Source organism: Benincasa hispida, chromosome 5, assembly GCF_027475165.1.
Source record: "Benincasa hispida cultivar pf3 chromosome 5, pf3_genome.v1.1, whole genome shotgun sequence".
Classification (NCBI taxonomy): Eukaryota; Viridiplantae; Streptophyta; class Magnoliopsida; order Cucurbitales; family Cucurbitaceae; genus Benincasa; species Benincasa hispida.
The window spans coordinates 59,768,689-59,786,306 of NC_143482.1; the positions used below are offsets into that span (position 1 = coordinate 59,768,689).

Consider the following 17,618-nt stretch of genomic DNA (forward strand, 5'->3'; position numbering starts at 1 on the left):
AATTTAGTGTAATTAATAGGCAAGGTAGGTGAACATAGGAGGAACACCTCATATCTTCAAATTGTAGGAATTTCCCACTAAATTCCTAATTTTCATTTTTCTTTAACTTTAATTAATTGAAGATGTTCATGTTCTACAAGCTAGTGGAGGGACCATATGGACCTATAGATCATGAGCTCCAACGATTTTAGATTAATTGTTTAAAACTCTTTAGACCAAAATAATCAATATTCGTTAACTATCGATTCACACCACTATAGCTCAATAGCTGCACTCTCCTCACTGTAGATATATTTGTGTCCACTTGATTTAACCATAATCAGTAAGTCGACCCTTCATAGATTGTTCGTAATAACGGTTAGGTCAATTGTTATTTTACCCTCAAAATTACGTTTTGCTCCTTTAGTTCCACTGATCCTCTAATGAACAATTGGTTTGTGATCCAATCACTAAACTGGATCCATCTCGAGCTAATGAGAGGGTGAGGCCCCTTGTTCAAGACCTGGATTCAGCACTTACGAGAACAACTTTCCTCCTATCCGTAAATCGGGTAGGCGTTAATTTCATCTTGCACCTTATGTCCCAAACTATCTATCCGGTCTTACCCCTAAAATGGGAGGCTTATTGAGCCGACGTTATTGACCCAAACCTCACCTATGTAAATCTAAGGATAATCTCGAATAAACAGGAGTTCATAGTCAGCTCAGGATTGAGATTGAGTTACTTAGGTCATCTAAGCTAAATAGTCGGTCTTAAACAGTAAACAACGTTATAAAGTAAGAGTGACTTATTTCTTGATCCGATCTTATGAAAACTCATTATATAGGACACCTCCGCTCCTCATGTCAATACATGAACGAATTAAGATCACTTTGTTTGTAATACCTTACAACAAATTGTAACAACTACAGAGTAGACCACATCCGATAGTGTTACCAGAATAAGGCCCTAACCTTTATTCATATATTATAGATCATTTTGACTATTGACTCGAACCTGATTCACTTTTATGTCTCCACATAAAGTTTAAGTATTCATATAATAGCCATGGATCTTAGTTTATTGAATTTAGTCTTTATAAGTGAAATTTACAAATTCAATAACAAATTATTGAAGAAATGTTGAATAACATCTTTATTGATAATAGAAAAGGTTTAACTCTACAAACTGCGGGTTTTAGGACATATAACCCACCAGGTAATTCATTAGAGGATTAGTGGAACTCACTCCTACCCGATTCAAAGGATAGTAGATAGATTATTCTCTTAAGTGCTGACTTCAGGACTTGAACAAAGGATCACACCTTCTCATTGGCCTGAAAGGGACTTGATTTAGTAGTTGGACCAAGAACCAATTATTCATTAGAGGATCAGTCGAACTTAAGGAAAAATACGTAATTACAGGGGTAAAACGATAGTTTTGATCCAACTGTAATTATGAAAAACCTGTGAATGATCGACTTACTAATCATAGTTATATTGAATGGACAAAAATATATCTACAGTGAGGAGAGTGTAACTACTGGGCTATAGTGGAGTATCCCGGTAGTTAACGAATGTTGGTTAACTAGGTTAAAGAGTTTAGCTGGTTAATCTCAGATTGTTGGAGCTCATGAAGGTCCATTAGGTCCCTCTACTACCTCATATCGAACTAGACCTTAGAATATTGTGATAAGAGAATTTTTATTGTTCAAATTTGGCTTAGGAAATAACCGTTATTTATATTCCATATACTCAACATATTATTGTTTAATTAAGAATTAAACAATTTGGAGTATTGAAAAATATTTAAATATGATTTAAATATTAGTCACATGAATAAGGATTTATAATCGGGATTTGTGTTAATTAATTTAACATTTGATATTAAATTAATTTTTATTAATTTAAATTGTTCAATTGATTAATTATTATTAATTCTAAACAATTTAATATTTGATATTAAATTAACGACATTAATAAAAAAATTAATTAATTATTCAAAATTAATTTTTTGAATTAATTTTATAAAATAATTCATTTAAATTTTGAATTTTGAAATTCAAAATTAAATGAATTTCATGTTAGTGGGATTTTCCCACATTTGAGCTTCCATAAACCTCAAAATTCCACTCAATTGTTGCTCAATTTACTGTCACCTTGCGGTGAATTAATCCTGTATGAATTCTTCTTTAAATAAAAGAAAATTTGCTGAGAATTAGGTTCTTTTTGATAGTTTGTGAAGCTGGAATTCTCTCTCAAAGTTCATAAACTTCAACTCTCTTAAACTCCTTTGTTCCTTCAAAATTGATCACAATTTGGATCCCACAATCCGTTCTAAAGTTAGAGAATAGCGGAGAAGACTCTAGAGGTAGTCCACGAAATGTTCATGATTAGAAACAATCAAAGAACAACTTCAATTTTGAGCTAAATCAAGGTTTGCACATCAAACTCTATTTTTACAGTTGTGAACTTGCATGCTTAATCCTTAAATTAATGAAATTAGAGTGTTTAAGATCCTAATTGTTTCTGCTTATATGATCCTAAATCCATCATAGAAAAGCCTACGATCTTTAAACCGGTGAAGGTAATCGTGTGTTCAATCTCTCTCTTTCTCAATCTATCTTACTTTTTCGCCTTTTAATTTCCGCATTTAGTTTTCCTGTCAATAAAATACCAAAACTCTTATTTTTACTTCTTTCCCCAGTCAAGTTTAGCTTAGGAGAGATTTAATTCTTGACCTCTCTATAGTTCATCCCCGTACATGCCACTTGCGCTACCTAGTAGTATAAGTAGTGGTTCAGTAATTTACAAATTTTTTTTGTTTGGGCTAAGGGTCTAAGAAAAAACATTAGAATTCTTTCCCGGCTGATCATGAGGTAGCAACATTTTCAAGAATATTTTCTGAAACATCATCAGTCGTACAGGAAGAAACAATATAGGCACACTTAATCTCAACATAATCACAAGCCACATTTGCAAAAACAACAAGAACACTACTTTCAAAAACCCTAGTTTCTTTTTGATAAACTTCATACTTATTTGTAACATCATACAAACCAATATTTGAGACAAGTTTATTCACAACAACAACATTTTTACTAGCACCTGGAATACAAGTATTTACAACCATTTTGTCAACCAAACCACTATCAACAACCAAATTCTCAGACACCTTAAAAATAGAAGACCAACTTTCAGTAGGAACACTAGTAGATACATCAGTAGAAGCAATGCTATCCTTCAGGATATTCACATGAAAATCATCCAACTAACTAGTTGAAGCAACAATAATAACTTTGTTCACCTCATATACATAATTGGTGCTAGTAGAAGTATTATAAAAAACCATATAAACAACTAGATCAACAGTTTCTTGGGAATCAAACTTGCTATCAACAGAAGCATTGAATTCAACTTGATCAACAATCAAAGACCTAACATTATCTATACTTTCAGATGAAATAACAAGCATGACTTCTATTTTCAATACTTCTATTTGGAACAATATATTCAACAATAATATCAGGAGACACAAAGACTTTATCCAAAGATTTAACAAGAACAATATTAATAACTATAGAGATTAAAGCCCTAACACAACGAAAATTAGAGAACCAAACTCAATATTAATTTGGGATTTCTGAAATACCCATACACTGGGTAGTTCAGAAAAACATAGAGACCATCAAAGAAATTGCCTACTGTAGAATTATCCTAGGTTAAGCATATATATATATACATATATATAACTACAGAGAAAGTGAGAGGAAACCTTTACCTTTTGTAGAACTAAACAAAGAAAACAATTCTCCAATTGAATTCATGAGATCAATACCACCACAAACGTTACCTCCCTATCATCTGAGAATTCTTTGAGGGCTTTGGTTTGTGGGAACCAATTAAATTGGAAAAAAAAAAGGGAGAGAATTTAGAAGAGAATCCAAAAGAACAGAACTCTTCTGTGTATTTATGATATCAATTACTCACTACCTGCAAAATAATACGTTTTGCAGGTTTTGATTAAGGAGAGAGAGAGTGAAATGTGGGAATCATCCAACTTTTCTGTGAAGTCCTCACTGGGAGTTAACTATCAATTAAAAGATAAATAAATTAATTAATATTAAATAAATTAATTTAATATTAATTAAATCTTATTTAACTAATAATTTCATATGATTTAAATGAAACATATCTCACATAATCTACAATTTTAATCCAATTAATTTAATTAAATAATTATTTAAATCTCAAACTAAATATCTAATATTTTATTTATCCAATATTTGAATCATATTCAATTGTATTTCTATCATAACCTATAGTTTTAATGTGCATCAAATACACATTAATTTTAACTTATAGTTTTATTATGAATCCAATTCACATTAAATTAATATTTGAACTCATTCAAATATTTAATTCTCCCATAAATTAATTTTAAATCATATCCAAAATTAAATTTATACTATAAAGTTTAAATAAAATATAAATGTTATATTATAATGTACCATTATACATTTTATTATTTCTCTAAGTGAATTTCAACATTTCAAACTCAATTCAAGACATAGTTACCTCAATTCCCTTTACAAGCTCCTACATATCAGAAGCTCTAACGATATGAGATTAATTGGTTAAACTCATTAACTTGGTTAATTAATATTCGTTAATTGTAAGTACAATCTACTAAAGACTCACAGCTGCACTCTTCTCACTGTAGATATATTTCTATGTCCACTAGACCAATAACAACAAATTAGTCCTTCACAAGTATTCGTAACACCAGCTAGATCAAATTACCATCTTATCCTTGGGTTACCTCAATATCCTTAAGCATCAGTGCTTCTCTAATGAAAAACCTGTTTATGGTCCATAAACATAAACTCTTCTCGGGCAAGTGAGAGAGTAAGGCCTTTTGTTTAAGTCCCAAAAATATCACTTAAGGGAAAACTCATCTACTTACTCTAAAATCGGGAAGGAGTGAAATCCATCGTGTATTATTATGTTCTTAGTTCCCTGCTCGTTATTGTCTCCAAAATAGTAGGCATATTCGGTCGGTAAACTTGCCACTCTCACCCATACAAATCAAAGGACAATCCCTCGAGAACAAGAGTTCATAATACACTCAGGATTAAGACTAAGTTGCCTAGGTTATCCTATTGAAATAGAAACATAACTAGTCAACGATGTTACATCTAGTGGTTACTATTTCGCGGTATAGTCTTATGAAAACTCATTGCATATGATACCCACACTCGCATGTCCCAACACGAATACAATGGATCATTGCGTTTGTATAATATAGAAAGTGGATCGTATCTATAGTGTCACAAGGATAAGGTACCCAACCTTATCCCAATACTATAGACCCTTTAGGCTGTGTCCTGAATGTTGATCCCTGTATGTCTCCACATATTGTTCAAGACTCATAAGACAACATATGATATTAGTTTATTGGATTTAGGGTTATTATGACAAAAAGAATACATTACAATCAATAACACTTGTTGAAATAACATCGATAATTCTTTATTTATGATCGTCAATTATTTACATTTACTATCTATGAGTTTTAGAGCATAAAACCCAACAAATATCCATTTGTATTAAAACTCTAGTCAGCGGGATGTACATAATATCAGAACCTAAAACAACAGGAATGGTAAATAAATATAACAAACTAGGGCATCCATATACCCATTACACATCTCCCGCTTGCTCTAGATTATACAACGTATATGTCTCGTAGACCTAGAGACTCTAGATGACTCTCAAACACTTTGATAAAGACTTCGTAAATGGATCAACAATGTTGTGCTCCAAAGCAATCTTTGTGATGATCACATGTCTTCATTGCACAATCTCCCGTATCAGATGATACTTCCTCTCAATATGTTTTCCTCGTTTGTGGCTTCGAGACTCTTTAGAGTTGGTTAATGCCTCACTGTTATCACAATATAAGGTGATAGACAAGTCCATGTTTGGAACCTCTTTCAAATAACTTAGGAACTTCCGGAGCCAAACTGCTTCTGTAGCTACTTCACACGCAGCTACATATTCAACCTCCATAGTAGAGTCTACAATGCATCATTGCTTGATACTACGCCATACTCCCTCGTTTAGGGTAAACACTGGTTCTAACGTGGATTTTTTAGGATCCTGTCAGTTTGAAAATCAGAGTCGATGTATCCTATAAGGATCATCCTTAGATCAATACATCAGTTTGTAATCCCTCATTTTGCTAAGATACATAAAAATGTTCTTAACCGTTGTCAAGTAGTCTGACTGTGGATTGGACTGGTACCTACAGACTATTCCCATTGCATGACAAATGTCTGGCCTAGTGTAAAGCATAGCATATATTAAGATGCCCACAGCTGAGACATAAGGAATACGTCTCATATCTTCAACTTCTTGAGGTGTCTTAGGACATTGTTCCTTAGACAAGTAAACCCCGTGCCTATAAGGTAATAAACCTTTCTTAGAGTTCTACATCAAATATCGAGTCATCATTTTATCTATAGAAGTTGCTTGAGATAGAGTCAGCGTTCTATTCTTGTGATCCCTAATAATTTGGATCCCAAGTACATACTGTGCCTCTCCCAAATCTTTCATTTGAAATAGGGCTACTAGCTATTTTTTAATATCAGTAAGGTACCTTATATTATTCTCAATGAGTAAGATATCATCCACATAAAGTACCAAGAAAGCTACTTTACCATTGATAATTTTCTTGTAGACACAAGTTTCATCAACATTTTGATCAAAACAAAAAAATTTGACTACAGTATGAAATCTATATTCGAAGATCTGGATGTCTGCTTCAACACATAAATGGATCGATTTAGCTTGCAAACGTTTTTCTCCTCAACACATAAAGATGTTAACTTCAAGATTCTCATTCAAAAAGGTAGTCTTAACATCCATTTGCCATATCTCATAGTCATAATATGTGGCTATGGATAAGAAAATTCTTATAGACTTAAGCATAGCAACAGAGGAAAAAGTTTTCTCATAGTCAACTCCTTCCCTATGGATATAACCCTTTGCTACAAGTCTAACTTTAATAGTCTATACCTTTCCACCTACATCTCTATTTAGTTTATAGATCCATCTACACCCTATAGGTTTAACCCCTTCAGTAGATCTATAAGTTCGCATACTTTATTGAAGTACATAGGCTCCATTTTAAGGTCCATAGCTTTGACCCATTGGTCTATGTCATTCATTGCCTATTTATAGAATAATGGATTTTTAATGCTATCATATGGTATGACAACCTGAGTTTCAATTAAACCCATGTAATGGTCAGGTTGTGATATAACTCTCCCACTACGTCGAGACACTCTCAACGATTGAGAAGGATGAGACTAATCTGAAGTGATGACTTCTTCATTATCTCTTAATGAAGAACCAACTGCATCAACAACCTTTGTTGGTCCTTTAGTAGCTTCATTTAATATTAATTTGCTTCATAGTTTATGATCTCTTATGTGGTCTTCCTCCATAAATATAGCGTTTATCGACACAAATACATTGTTTTCTTAAGGGTCGTAAAATAGACCACCTCTATTTTCCTTATGGTAACCAAAAAATTGACATAACCTTGAACGAGGTTCCAGTTTCTTAGGATTATTCACTATCACATATGCAGGACAACCTAAAATTCTGATGTAATGTAAACTAGGTTTACGCCCCCTATAACTCGAAAGGTGTTTCAAAAACACTCTTTGAGGAAACATTATTCACGATATGAAATGCAGTATCCACTGCATGCCCCCAAAACGAGCTAGGTAATTGAGCATAACTCATCATAAAACGAACCATGTCTAACAAGGTTCTGTTTTTCTTTTCTAATACACCATTTTGTTGAGGTGTACCAAGTGCTGAAAATTGGGATTGGATTCATATTCTATTATATAGTATTGGAATGCTAAATCCATGTACTCTCCACCCCGATCTGATCGAAATGTTTTAACCATTTTATCTAACAGATTTTCAACTTCAGCCTTGTGCTCCATGAAATTTTCAAGGGCTTCAAACTTATGTTCCATTGGGTATAATTAACCATACCTCGAATAATCATCTATGAAAGAGATAGAGTATTTGCACCTTCGTCGAGCTTTTACATTCATTGGACCATAAAGATTTGAATGTATGAGTTGTAAGGGCTCTTTGGCTCTATAACCTTTCTTCCTCTCATTATGATTTTCATGAGCTGGAGATATTCTTCTTGTCTTGGTCATAGAGGTCAACATTGGTGAATCCTGGACTTGAACAAAGTGACTCAGAGATGATGATTCACCTTTGTAAAAGTGTTTTCTATGCTGATTGAATCCAATGTCACGCTTATCAAAAGATTGTTTACGAAAGGATAAGATCATGTTAAGATCATCTGTGCTTTAATTAAGCATGCGAATAGACTTTTGATCCCCTCAACTCTTTCTTCAGCTTAGAAATGGTGCTTAACATCTCAATTAATTTTTCTATTCGTTCCTTCTACAACTCTGAAACTCGTAAGTCTTCATCCCATTTTTCATAAACTTATTCTAGTGATAATTTATCAATATGGATTGAAGCATGGTCGGATGCCTTTGAGTCTTTACTCTAACTTTTATTAGATATCTCAGGCTCTTCAATATTGTTAGATGCAACACAAACAGTCAAGGCACAAATTTCCTCATCAAATTCACAACTTGAATTAGACTCATCATCTGACAACATCACTGCATATCATTTTTTCTGTCTTTTCAGATAATTTGGGCACTCACCTTGGAAGTGGCCAAACCCTTCGCATTTTCTGCACTTGATGTTTTGATCTTTGCTACCCTGAGCATTGCTTAAATCACATTCATTTCTATTTTTCTTCTAGATGGTTTAAATTTTTTGTGCATAATAGAGTTTCCGTTACTACTGTTGTCTTTGACATATGAAGTATGAAAGCTCCCGGACCCTTGTCCAAGCGTTTTATAACAGAGTATCAGTAAGATTTTCTTCTATATCTTTGTCTTTATTTCAAGTTTGATCTTCACTAGAAACAAACTGCAAAGTTATACCTTTACCTTTCTTATCACATTTTTTTATCGAAGGTCAATTCAAAGGTTCGCAAAGATCCAAACAACTCATCCACCTTCATGGTAGCAATATCATGAGCCTCTTTGATAGTTGTAACTTAGATATCAAATCTTTTTGGTCGTGAACGTATAATCTTTCCAATAAGTTTTTCTTCAGATATTTTTTCACCAACAACAAAGGATTTATTTGCAATATCCAGGATGCGAGCATTGAGCTCGACAATACTTTCATCTTTCAACATCTCAAGAGATTCAAATTTTAATGTTAGAATCTACAGACGAGACAAATTCACTTTAGAGGTGCCTTATGCACCATGGTAAGGATTTCTCATGCTTCCTTAGTAGAAACACAAGTATTGATAAGTCAAAAACATGTTCTTGTCAACTCCGTTGAAAATAGCATTTAGAGCACGAGAATTTCAATGGAAAGCTTCATCCTCAAGTTCAGTCTAATCCTTCTCAAGCTTGAGAGAGATGTTATCATCCTTGTCAATAACTTGGGGATGTGTCTATCTAGAAATAACTGCCTTCCAAGTCTTACTGTCATTCTAGCTTTCCAATAGGAGTAGTTAGTTCCATCAAGCATAAGGAGACGAGTAGTTGATCTACCTTCCCTGATCGACTGCATCAAATACTCAATGAACAATAATCAACCTACTCTAATACCAATTGAAAAACAATTGAGTGGATCTAATACAGGATACAATGTCAAGCATGATGTCATAGACAATATGTATAACAAGTGGGCAATACGAAAACAAACAAAAATATAAAGACATAGAGATTAATAACCCAATTCGGTGTAAATTCACCTACGTCTGGGGGTTTATGTGCCTGGTAGAATGAAACTTCACTATATAAAAAGTTTAGCGATTACAACGAAAGTACTTATCTGATAGAATCCCTCTTCAGTGACTCATGTATAACTATCTCTTCAGTTTTAACTTAGGCTCCCCCCAAGTTTGAGCTCCCTTCATTTCTACAAAGAAGATTCTCTAAGCTTCGTATGAGATCCCCTCAATACAACATACTTAGGTTCCCCTTAAGTGTGAGATCCCTTCACATTCATCAAATTTAGGCTCCCCTAAATATGAGTTTTCATTATCTTTAATGTACTCGGGCTCTCCTTAAATACAATATCGAAACAAACTCCTCCAGAGTTCTATAATGGCTGGAGAAATAAAAACTCAACGACAAATACAAGGGTTTTCAATAATAATATATGAAGGTTAAGGCTTAGGCAAACCCTAAGGTCAAAACTCCCAATACATACTTTTCTAATAAGGTGGCTAAATCCAAAATTAAATAAGAGTATAATATAAATAATACTAGCATTGAGAACGTCTTTTAGAAGTGAATAAATATTTTGTGCTGGAGAATAAGGAAAGCAACCATGGAAATATGTAAATCAACGCAGACAAATAACAAAAAGATATTCTGCCGAATCTACTGTCAGATATGTAACAATGTTAATAACAATGTCTTTTCCATGTTGCACAACATGTTGCTCGAGTTTTTCCTATAATAAAATCAATCAACTACACTATAGTCTTGTGATAATATCAGCCTATCACACTGTAGTAACCATCAATATTCAAACAAAACTAATTTGTTTTATGAAGAAGGGGTAATCCAAACAATTTTCCAATATAGAACAAACTAATAAATTAATTTTTTGTTCAATTCGGTTTATTACCGGTTTGATTCTTGATTTATAGTCTTTTTTTCTTCCAATTTTCTATTTTTATTTATATGTTTGTTTTGAATGAGTTCTTTTTTATATTTTCAAATTAAAATCCGGTAGGCTTATTTCTTCCTTTATAGATTAAAATTGGAGATTTATATTTTTTTCTTTCTTATTTTCTTTTCTTTTCTTTTTTTCTTTTTTTTTTCTTTTTTTTGATATATCTATGGTTCTCTTATTTATTCTTGTATTTCGATTCACTGAAAAAGGTGGCATATACCTTAGTTGGGTATTGAGTTTTTGCCCTTTTTTTAAAAAAAAAAAAAAGAAAAAAGAAAGAAAGAAGAAATGAAAATCTATGATAATGGAAAAAAGAGAGAGAAGAATGAAGTTGAAGAGAGCAAGCAAAAGAAACAAAATCAAATGGGGAGAGAGTATGATATAAATGTATAGTTTGCAAACATTATATGTAGATAATAGTTTTAGTTCTAATTTATTTTAATTTATACCTCCCAAGTCAATGAGGAAGGATTCTTGGACGTGTGAAAATATTGATGAAATATTGATAAATAGATAATAATTTATATTTTTCACATTAGTGCCATTAATTAATGGATTTAAAAACTTATCCATTGTACCCTTAAACATTCATAAATGAATCAACTTAGACTCTTACAATTTTTATTGAAATCACCTTGTATTTACTGTAATCTTCATTTTGTAAAATAGACATTTAAAAAAATCTATACATGTTTGAGAATTAACGTAGGAATGATTTTCAGAATCAAATAACATTGCACAAAGGGGAAAAAAAAAGTATTCAACACAATTTTGTATTTAATAGAAACATACCTGTTCTTTGAATCAATTATTACAAACTTTTAAAATAAAAAGACAGATCAGCAATATAATGAAATATGACATGAAATAGAAGCAATAATTACCAATACATGAAATTTATTTGATTGATATCAAGGAAAAGCTTGAATAACAGATTGGATGCTTGTAGTAGGAGTGATTGTATAGTGACTAAAACCAGCCTTTTGAAGAACATTGGCCCATTCCACATTTGTTCTTTCTTTACCCTTAATGGTATGAGCCATCATTATCATATCCATCATTAACCTTATATCTGATAATTGGCTAATTTTTTCATTTTCATCAATCACCACTTCAACAATTATCACTTTTCCCGTCTTTTTAGGAATGGCCTCTTTGACATTTTTCAAAATTTTTATGCATTCTTCATCATCCCAATCATGTAGAACCTCCTGCAATGATATTTGTTGCATTATTTGTTGTTAGTGAGCCTCAAAACAATAAAAATTATAAGATAATTGTATGGAAATAATAATTAAGTGGAACATTTTTAAAAAATTACAAATATAGTAAAATATATAAATGATAGGCTCTGTTGTTAATAGACTTCTATCTACGATATGATCTATCACTGATTTACACTAACTACCAATATGGTCTATTACCGATAAATTTCGAAAGTAAAATATAAATTTTGCTATATCTATAAAAAATTTTGCATTGTGCTAGATTTACAAATATTTTGGACTTCATTACTATATTTGCAACTGTCCCAAAATTATAGTAGACTTCCAAATAATGCATATTTATGTGTGTGTTTTGCTTATTAAAATACTAAACTGCTCTTAAGCTTTTTAGGTTGTTCTATTTTGGTGCTTAGACTTTTAAAATATTTATTTTAATATCTGAACTTTTAAAAAATAACTAGCTATTTTGATTTTTTACTTTTATTTTTTTTATTTCACAAATTAATGAAGTAACTTCTGGTGCCTATGCCCTAGGATGTTACCATGTCATGATTCAAATAAAACATGTAAGAGACAAACATTCAACAACAAATTTCAAGATAAAAATGTAACATAGTAAAGATGACCAAAATGATTGTTTTTTTAAGGATTCAAATATTTTGAAAGTTAAAAACTAATTACAATAAACTTGAAAAGTTTAAGGACAAAAATAAACCGTCTTAAAAATTTAGAGTCTAAAATAGAACCGACATGAAAATTTGAACCTTGTGTAGTAACCATTTTACTTTTAAAAATTATAAGCAATGTAATTTCATTTGGATTTATTGATTTTGTTTTCTATATTTTATAATATTTTCAATATCCAAGCGAAGTTAAATTTTCTTGGTTAAGGCTTGGAATTTGATTAAGAGTTAAAAAAAAAAAAAAACCACTATACCAAATTTGTATGAAAATAAATACCATTTTAAAAAACAAAAAAACAAAATGATTGTTAAAGAAACTTTAAGGCCAACTTAAAAGTTGTACTAAATTAAACAAAACTTAAAACCTTAAAATATTAGATATATCAAGAGATCTTACCATCTTTATAAGATACATGAGTTACTCTACTTATTGTCATAATTAGTTTTGAGATCAGACCAATATCAAGTAACAAATTTACCATCCACAAACACACCCAAATTAAATAACGTACCATGATGAAAGCAGCATCAGCCTTAGGGATAGAATCAAACATATTGCCACCAACATGTTGAACACCTTCATACTCTTGTGAACCAGACACAACATGAGGAAGATCAAAATTAATGCCTTTAATCCAAGGACAAGCCTTCACTAAAATACTCAAACATGTCCCATTTCCTCCTCCAACATCAACCAAACTTCCAACTCCATCAAAAATCTCCCCACACCTGTAAACATCCGAATTACTCAGATTATTATCTAAAATCATTACTAAATGCATGTAAATTTCAAAGCAAAAACTAGTTGAATATTTGATAAATTTTCTAAATAAAAAAATTACATCACTAAAATAATTTTTAAAAAAATGTAAACGGGAGCCAAAAATACTAGTTCTATCATTTTAATCTTAATTTATCTGAAACTCGGGTGGATATTATGAGACCTTTGAAGCACTGCAGGCAAAATGACCACCCTAGCAAAGCAAGCCATGGCCTCATTCACCAACTTGTTGTGCGATGGATTGGCTGAAGCATAACTCCACAGGTCCATCCCATGAGCCAACTCAAAAGGCTGGCTCTCATTCTCATGATCATTGGCTTTAAGACATGCACTCAAGTAGTGCCATGGTGCAACCATCGCAGGGCTGCTCTCTAAGAGATGTATGGGAGCCAAGCTATTTGGTCCAGTGGTTGTGAGCAGCCGAGACATGGGCGTTTGAGAGTAGCTTTGTGTGGCTTTTTCTTCTTTGAAAATGCCTCGATGAACAAGGAACCGCAAGACTCGGTGTAGAAGCAAAGGAGAAGAGTTTAAAGAAGAAGATAGCTCGGAGAGTGTCATGGAACCTCCATTGCTTTCAATGGTGTCTCCTATTTTGAGCTCAATCGCACATTTTATTACTGCCATTTCAACGAAACCAAATATGTATTTCCATACTTCTACTTTCAAATCACTCTCTTCTTCTTCTATCTTCAATTTATTGGACTCCTTGCTACCATTTTCATCCATTATTTACATGATCGATCGATATTGTCTTGACTTGTTCTTGCAAGTTCTTATTCTAATGTTCCCATATATATATAGTAACGAAGGAAGATAGTACCAAAATGAGTTTCGATCAATGGAATGACCTTTTCATTGTACTAAAAAAAGAAGATGGAGAAGGCCGAATGAAACCACATTTTTAATCTATGAAATTGTGTTTGTATTTGAATTTTTGAGTTTTCAAAATTAATAATTTTTTTAATTATATGTATGTATAAATTATTTTTTTTAATTATTAAACTTAAAAAATATATACTTATTTTTATTCCTTTTTCTCTTCTCTTTCTTTTTCTTCCCTCCCTTCGTTCCATTTTCTACTCTAATGATTGCTTTGAAACGTACAATTCATGGATAATATTTCAATGTTTGAAAATAAGGATATTTTATGAATAAATAAAAATTAAGTATTATTTTAAATAATTTAACAAGGAGTTCCATTTAAATACTAATTGACGATTAGAAGAATTAGCTCATCTATCTTAAAAATATTTTGAGATCCATTGACTTTTCCAATGGAAGATTTTCAACACGAGTTCAACGTGTCCTTCCTAGATGGTGTCTCTTTTGTATTTACCGTTCTTTGAATTGGATCAAAATTTTATTTATTGGATAGAATATTCATTTGGATTTATGGACTTTGATACTATATTAGATAGAAGAAGTTGCAAATATAGAAATCAGGTCCGTATTAGCCGATATAGTACAACACAATTTTTTTTTTTATAGATATAGCAAAATTTAGATCCAACACTCGGAGTCTATTAATGATAAACTATATCGTTGATATGAGTCTATCAACAATAGAGTCTGTCAAAGATAGATTTTGTTATATTTGCAATTCTTTAAAAATATTGTTGTACACATTATTAACCCTAAAAATTGCCACCAATTGTAATTATCCTAAGTAACATAGGGTGTCATCTCAAAATCAATTAACAATAAGATACTATTTTATAAATATTATAAGGACTCTTGATATTTTATAAATATTATAAGGACTCTTTATTTTTTCCGTCAACAGGTTGAGTTTTATGTGTATAAGTATTATGAAATTAGTAATTATTGCAATAACTATGTGATTCACATTATGTAAACGTATAAAATCGCAAGATAAATATTTTTGTTTCTTGGAAATGACTAAAACGTGTGAGACACATTCTTATAGCATTTTTTTTTATTTATAATTAAAATGTAATTTTTATTGTATCATGACAAACAACACTACTATAATAATATTTGAAAAAAGAAAACAAAACGTTTTTGTTAATTTTAGTGAAAAAAAAGTCTTCTAGTGATTAAATTTAGTTGAACCATTTCTATTAAAAAGTTGTTAAATAGAACCATTTCTTTTAAAAAGTTGGTAAATATATAGGAGGAAAAAATTGAATAATTGATCTTGATATAATTAAATAACAAAATTAGCCATCGATAAAATGGTAGGAACCTTATGTTTTTTTTAAAAAATAAAATAAAATAAAATAAAATAAAAAGAAAGATATCCTTACATCATTTTGACATATTCATTTTGCTTGTCTTTTTCTTGACAACAACAAGTGGGGATATTAAATAAATATTAATAAACTTTTTCTCCTAAAATAAGAAAGATTTAGCCTGTAAAGGTTTGCATATATCATCACTAAATCTTTTTCTTCCTAAGTATATCTATAGTTCTTTAATTTAGTTTAAAATTTCAAACAATTTTTTTTTTTTGGCAAATAAAGATTTCAATAATTTGTCTTGTCCTGTTTGTTGATAGTGAATTTGGAACTAACCACACATTAATTAACATGGCAATTATTCCAAAGATGGTTGGAAATTTTTGGTTTTTGTTTAGTTTTAATGACTTAATTTTCTAAATTATACAATGATTTATTTTTTCTTCTACATATTGATATACTTAACAATTTAATTGGAATATAATTTAATTAATTAAGGCATGCATTAATAACCCTTTTAAAATGGTGTTGGAGAATCTCTCTGATTTATTACATAATAGCAACAATAATAAGAGAGATTTTAAAAAATAGAAAAATAAGAAAAATTATTTATATACAATAACAAATTTTAATATTCTTTAATAGAGGTTGATAGAAGTTTATTAGTGATAGAAAAAGTCTATCAGTGTCTATATGAGTTTTTTTTTTTTTTTTTTTACTATTTCTATAAATAATTTGACATTTTGTCTATATGTGAAAATTTACATAATAAATGATAGGTAAGAGATACTAATAAACTTCATAATGAATATGCATAATAGTAAGAAGATATTATTTTTTTTAAAGAGAATATAGAAAGGATTTTTTTTTAAAAAATATAATTGATGCTTAGGAGATTTGAACTACAAATCTCATGGTCACTATTAGATATAAAACTAATTAGTTAGATATTAGTTATATCATTCTGTTAATAAAGTTTCTGTTATGCCTTTTATGGTCTTTTTACATTATTATATGATGTATAAATATATCTTCATCGAGGAATAAAATGCATCGAGTACAATTCACCAACTCTGCTCGAGAAATTTGGCTTGATCTTCAATATCGGTTTCAGAAAAGGAATGGATCCCGCATTTTTCAATTAAAACATGGATTATCTACCCTAAAACAGGAACAAGAATCAATCACAATGTATTTTTCCAAGATTAAAAGTCTATGGGATGAATACATATCATATCGTCCAGGATGCACATGTGAAAAATGTACCTATGGTGTTGTTAGATCAATCGAAGAATTCATTCAGTTTGAATACCTTTTATGTTTTTTGATGTTAAATGATTATTACAATCATGCTCTATCTCAAATCCTTCTCATGGATCCTCCTCCAACAATCAATAAAGCTTTTTCATTAGTTGTTCAGAACAACACCTTTCAACCTCCAACCATCCATTTCCTGCTCTCACACTAGCTGTTCAAAAGCCTGATAACAATTCACAGTCACAACCAAATCACACTGCAAATTCCTCATCTAAACAAAACAAGAACAAGCCCGTGTGTACCTATTGCCATATCTCAGGACACATAATTGATAAATGTTATAAATTCCATGGTTAATCTCCTGGTTATAAACAAAGAAGCAGAACAAACAATCAAGTTCACAAAGTTCCTAATAACATTCCACCTGGTGTAAATCATGCTACTGAAACCATTTAAGCACCATCTGGATCTAACACCAGCCTCAATAATGAAACACTTACTCAATGTCACAACATACTTACAATGCTTCAATTGAAATTAGCTATTGTTAAGGTTGTACTCATGTAGCAGATATATGTTCTTCCAATATTTCTTTTGGTGAATGGGTTATTAACTCAGGTGTATCCACACACATATGTTTTCAAAAATATGTATTTGCGGAATTGAAGCATTTG

General features: G+C 31.0%; 1 protein-coding gene across 1 annotated transcript; it reads right to left on the reverse strand.

Annotated features, from left to right (window-relative positions):
• Positions 1–11,556: 11,556 nt before the first annotated feature.
• LOC120078540 (acetylserotonin O-methyltransferase-like) lies at positions 11,557–14,374 on the reverse strand. Its single transcript, XM_039032815.2, has 3 exons — positions 13,653–14,374; positions 13,221–13,437; positions 11,557–12,010 (listed from the first exon to the last, which is right to left on the reverse strand). The coding sequence occupies exons 1-3, from the start codon at positions 14,213–14,215 to the stop codon at positions 11,711–11,713; spliced, it is 1,080 nt and encodes a 359-aa protein (XP_038888743.1). The 5' UTR covers positions 14,216–14,374; the 3' UTR covers positions 11,557–11,710.
• Positions 14,375–17,618: the final 3,244 nt, after the last annotated feature.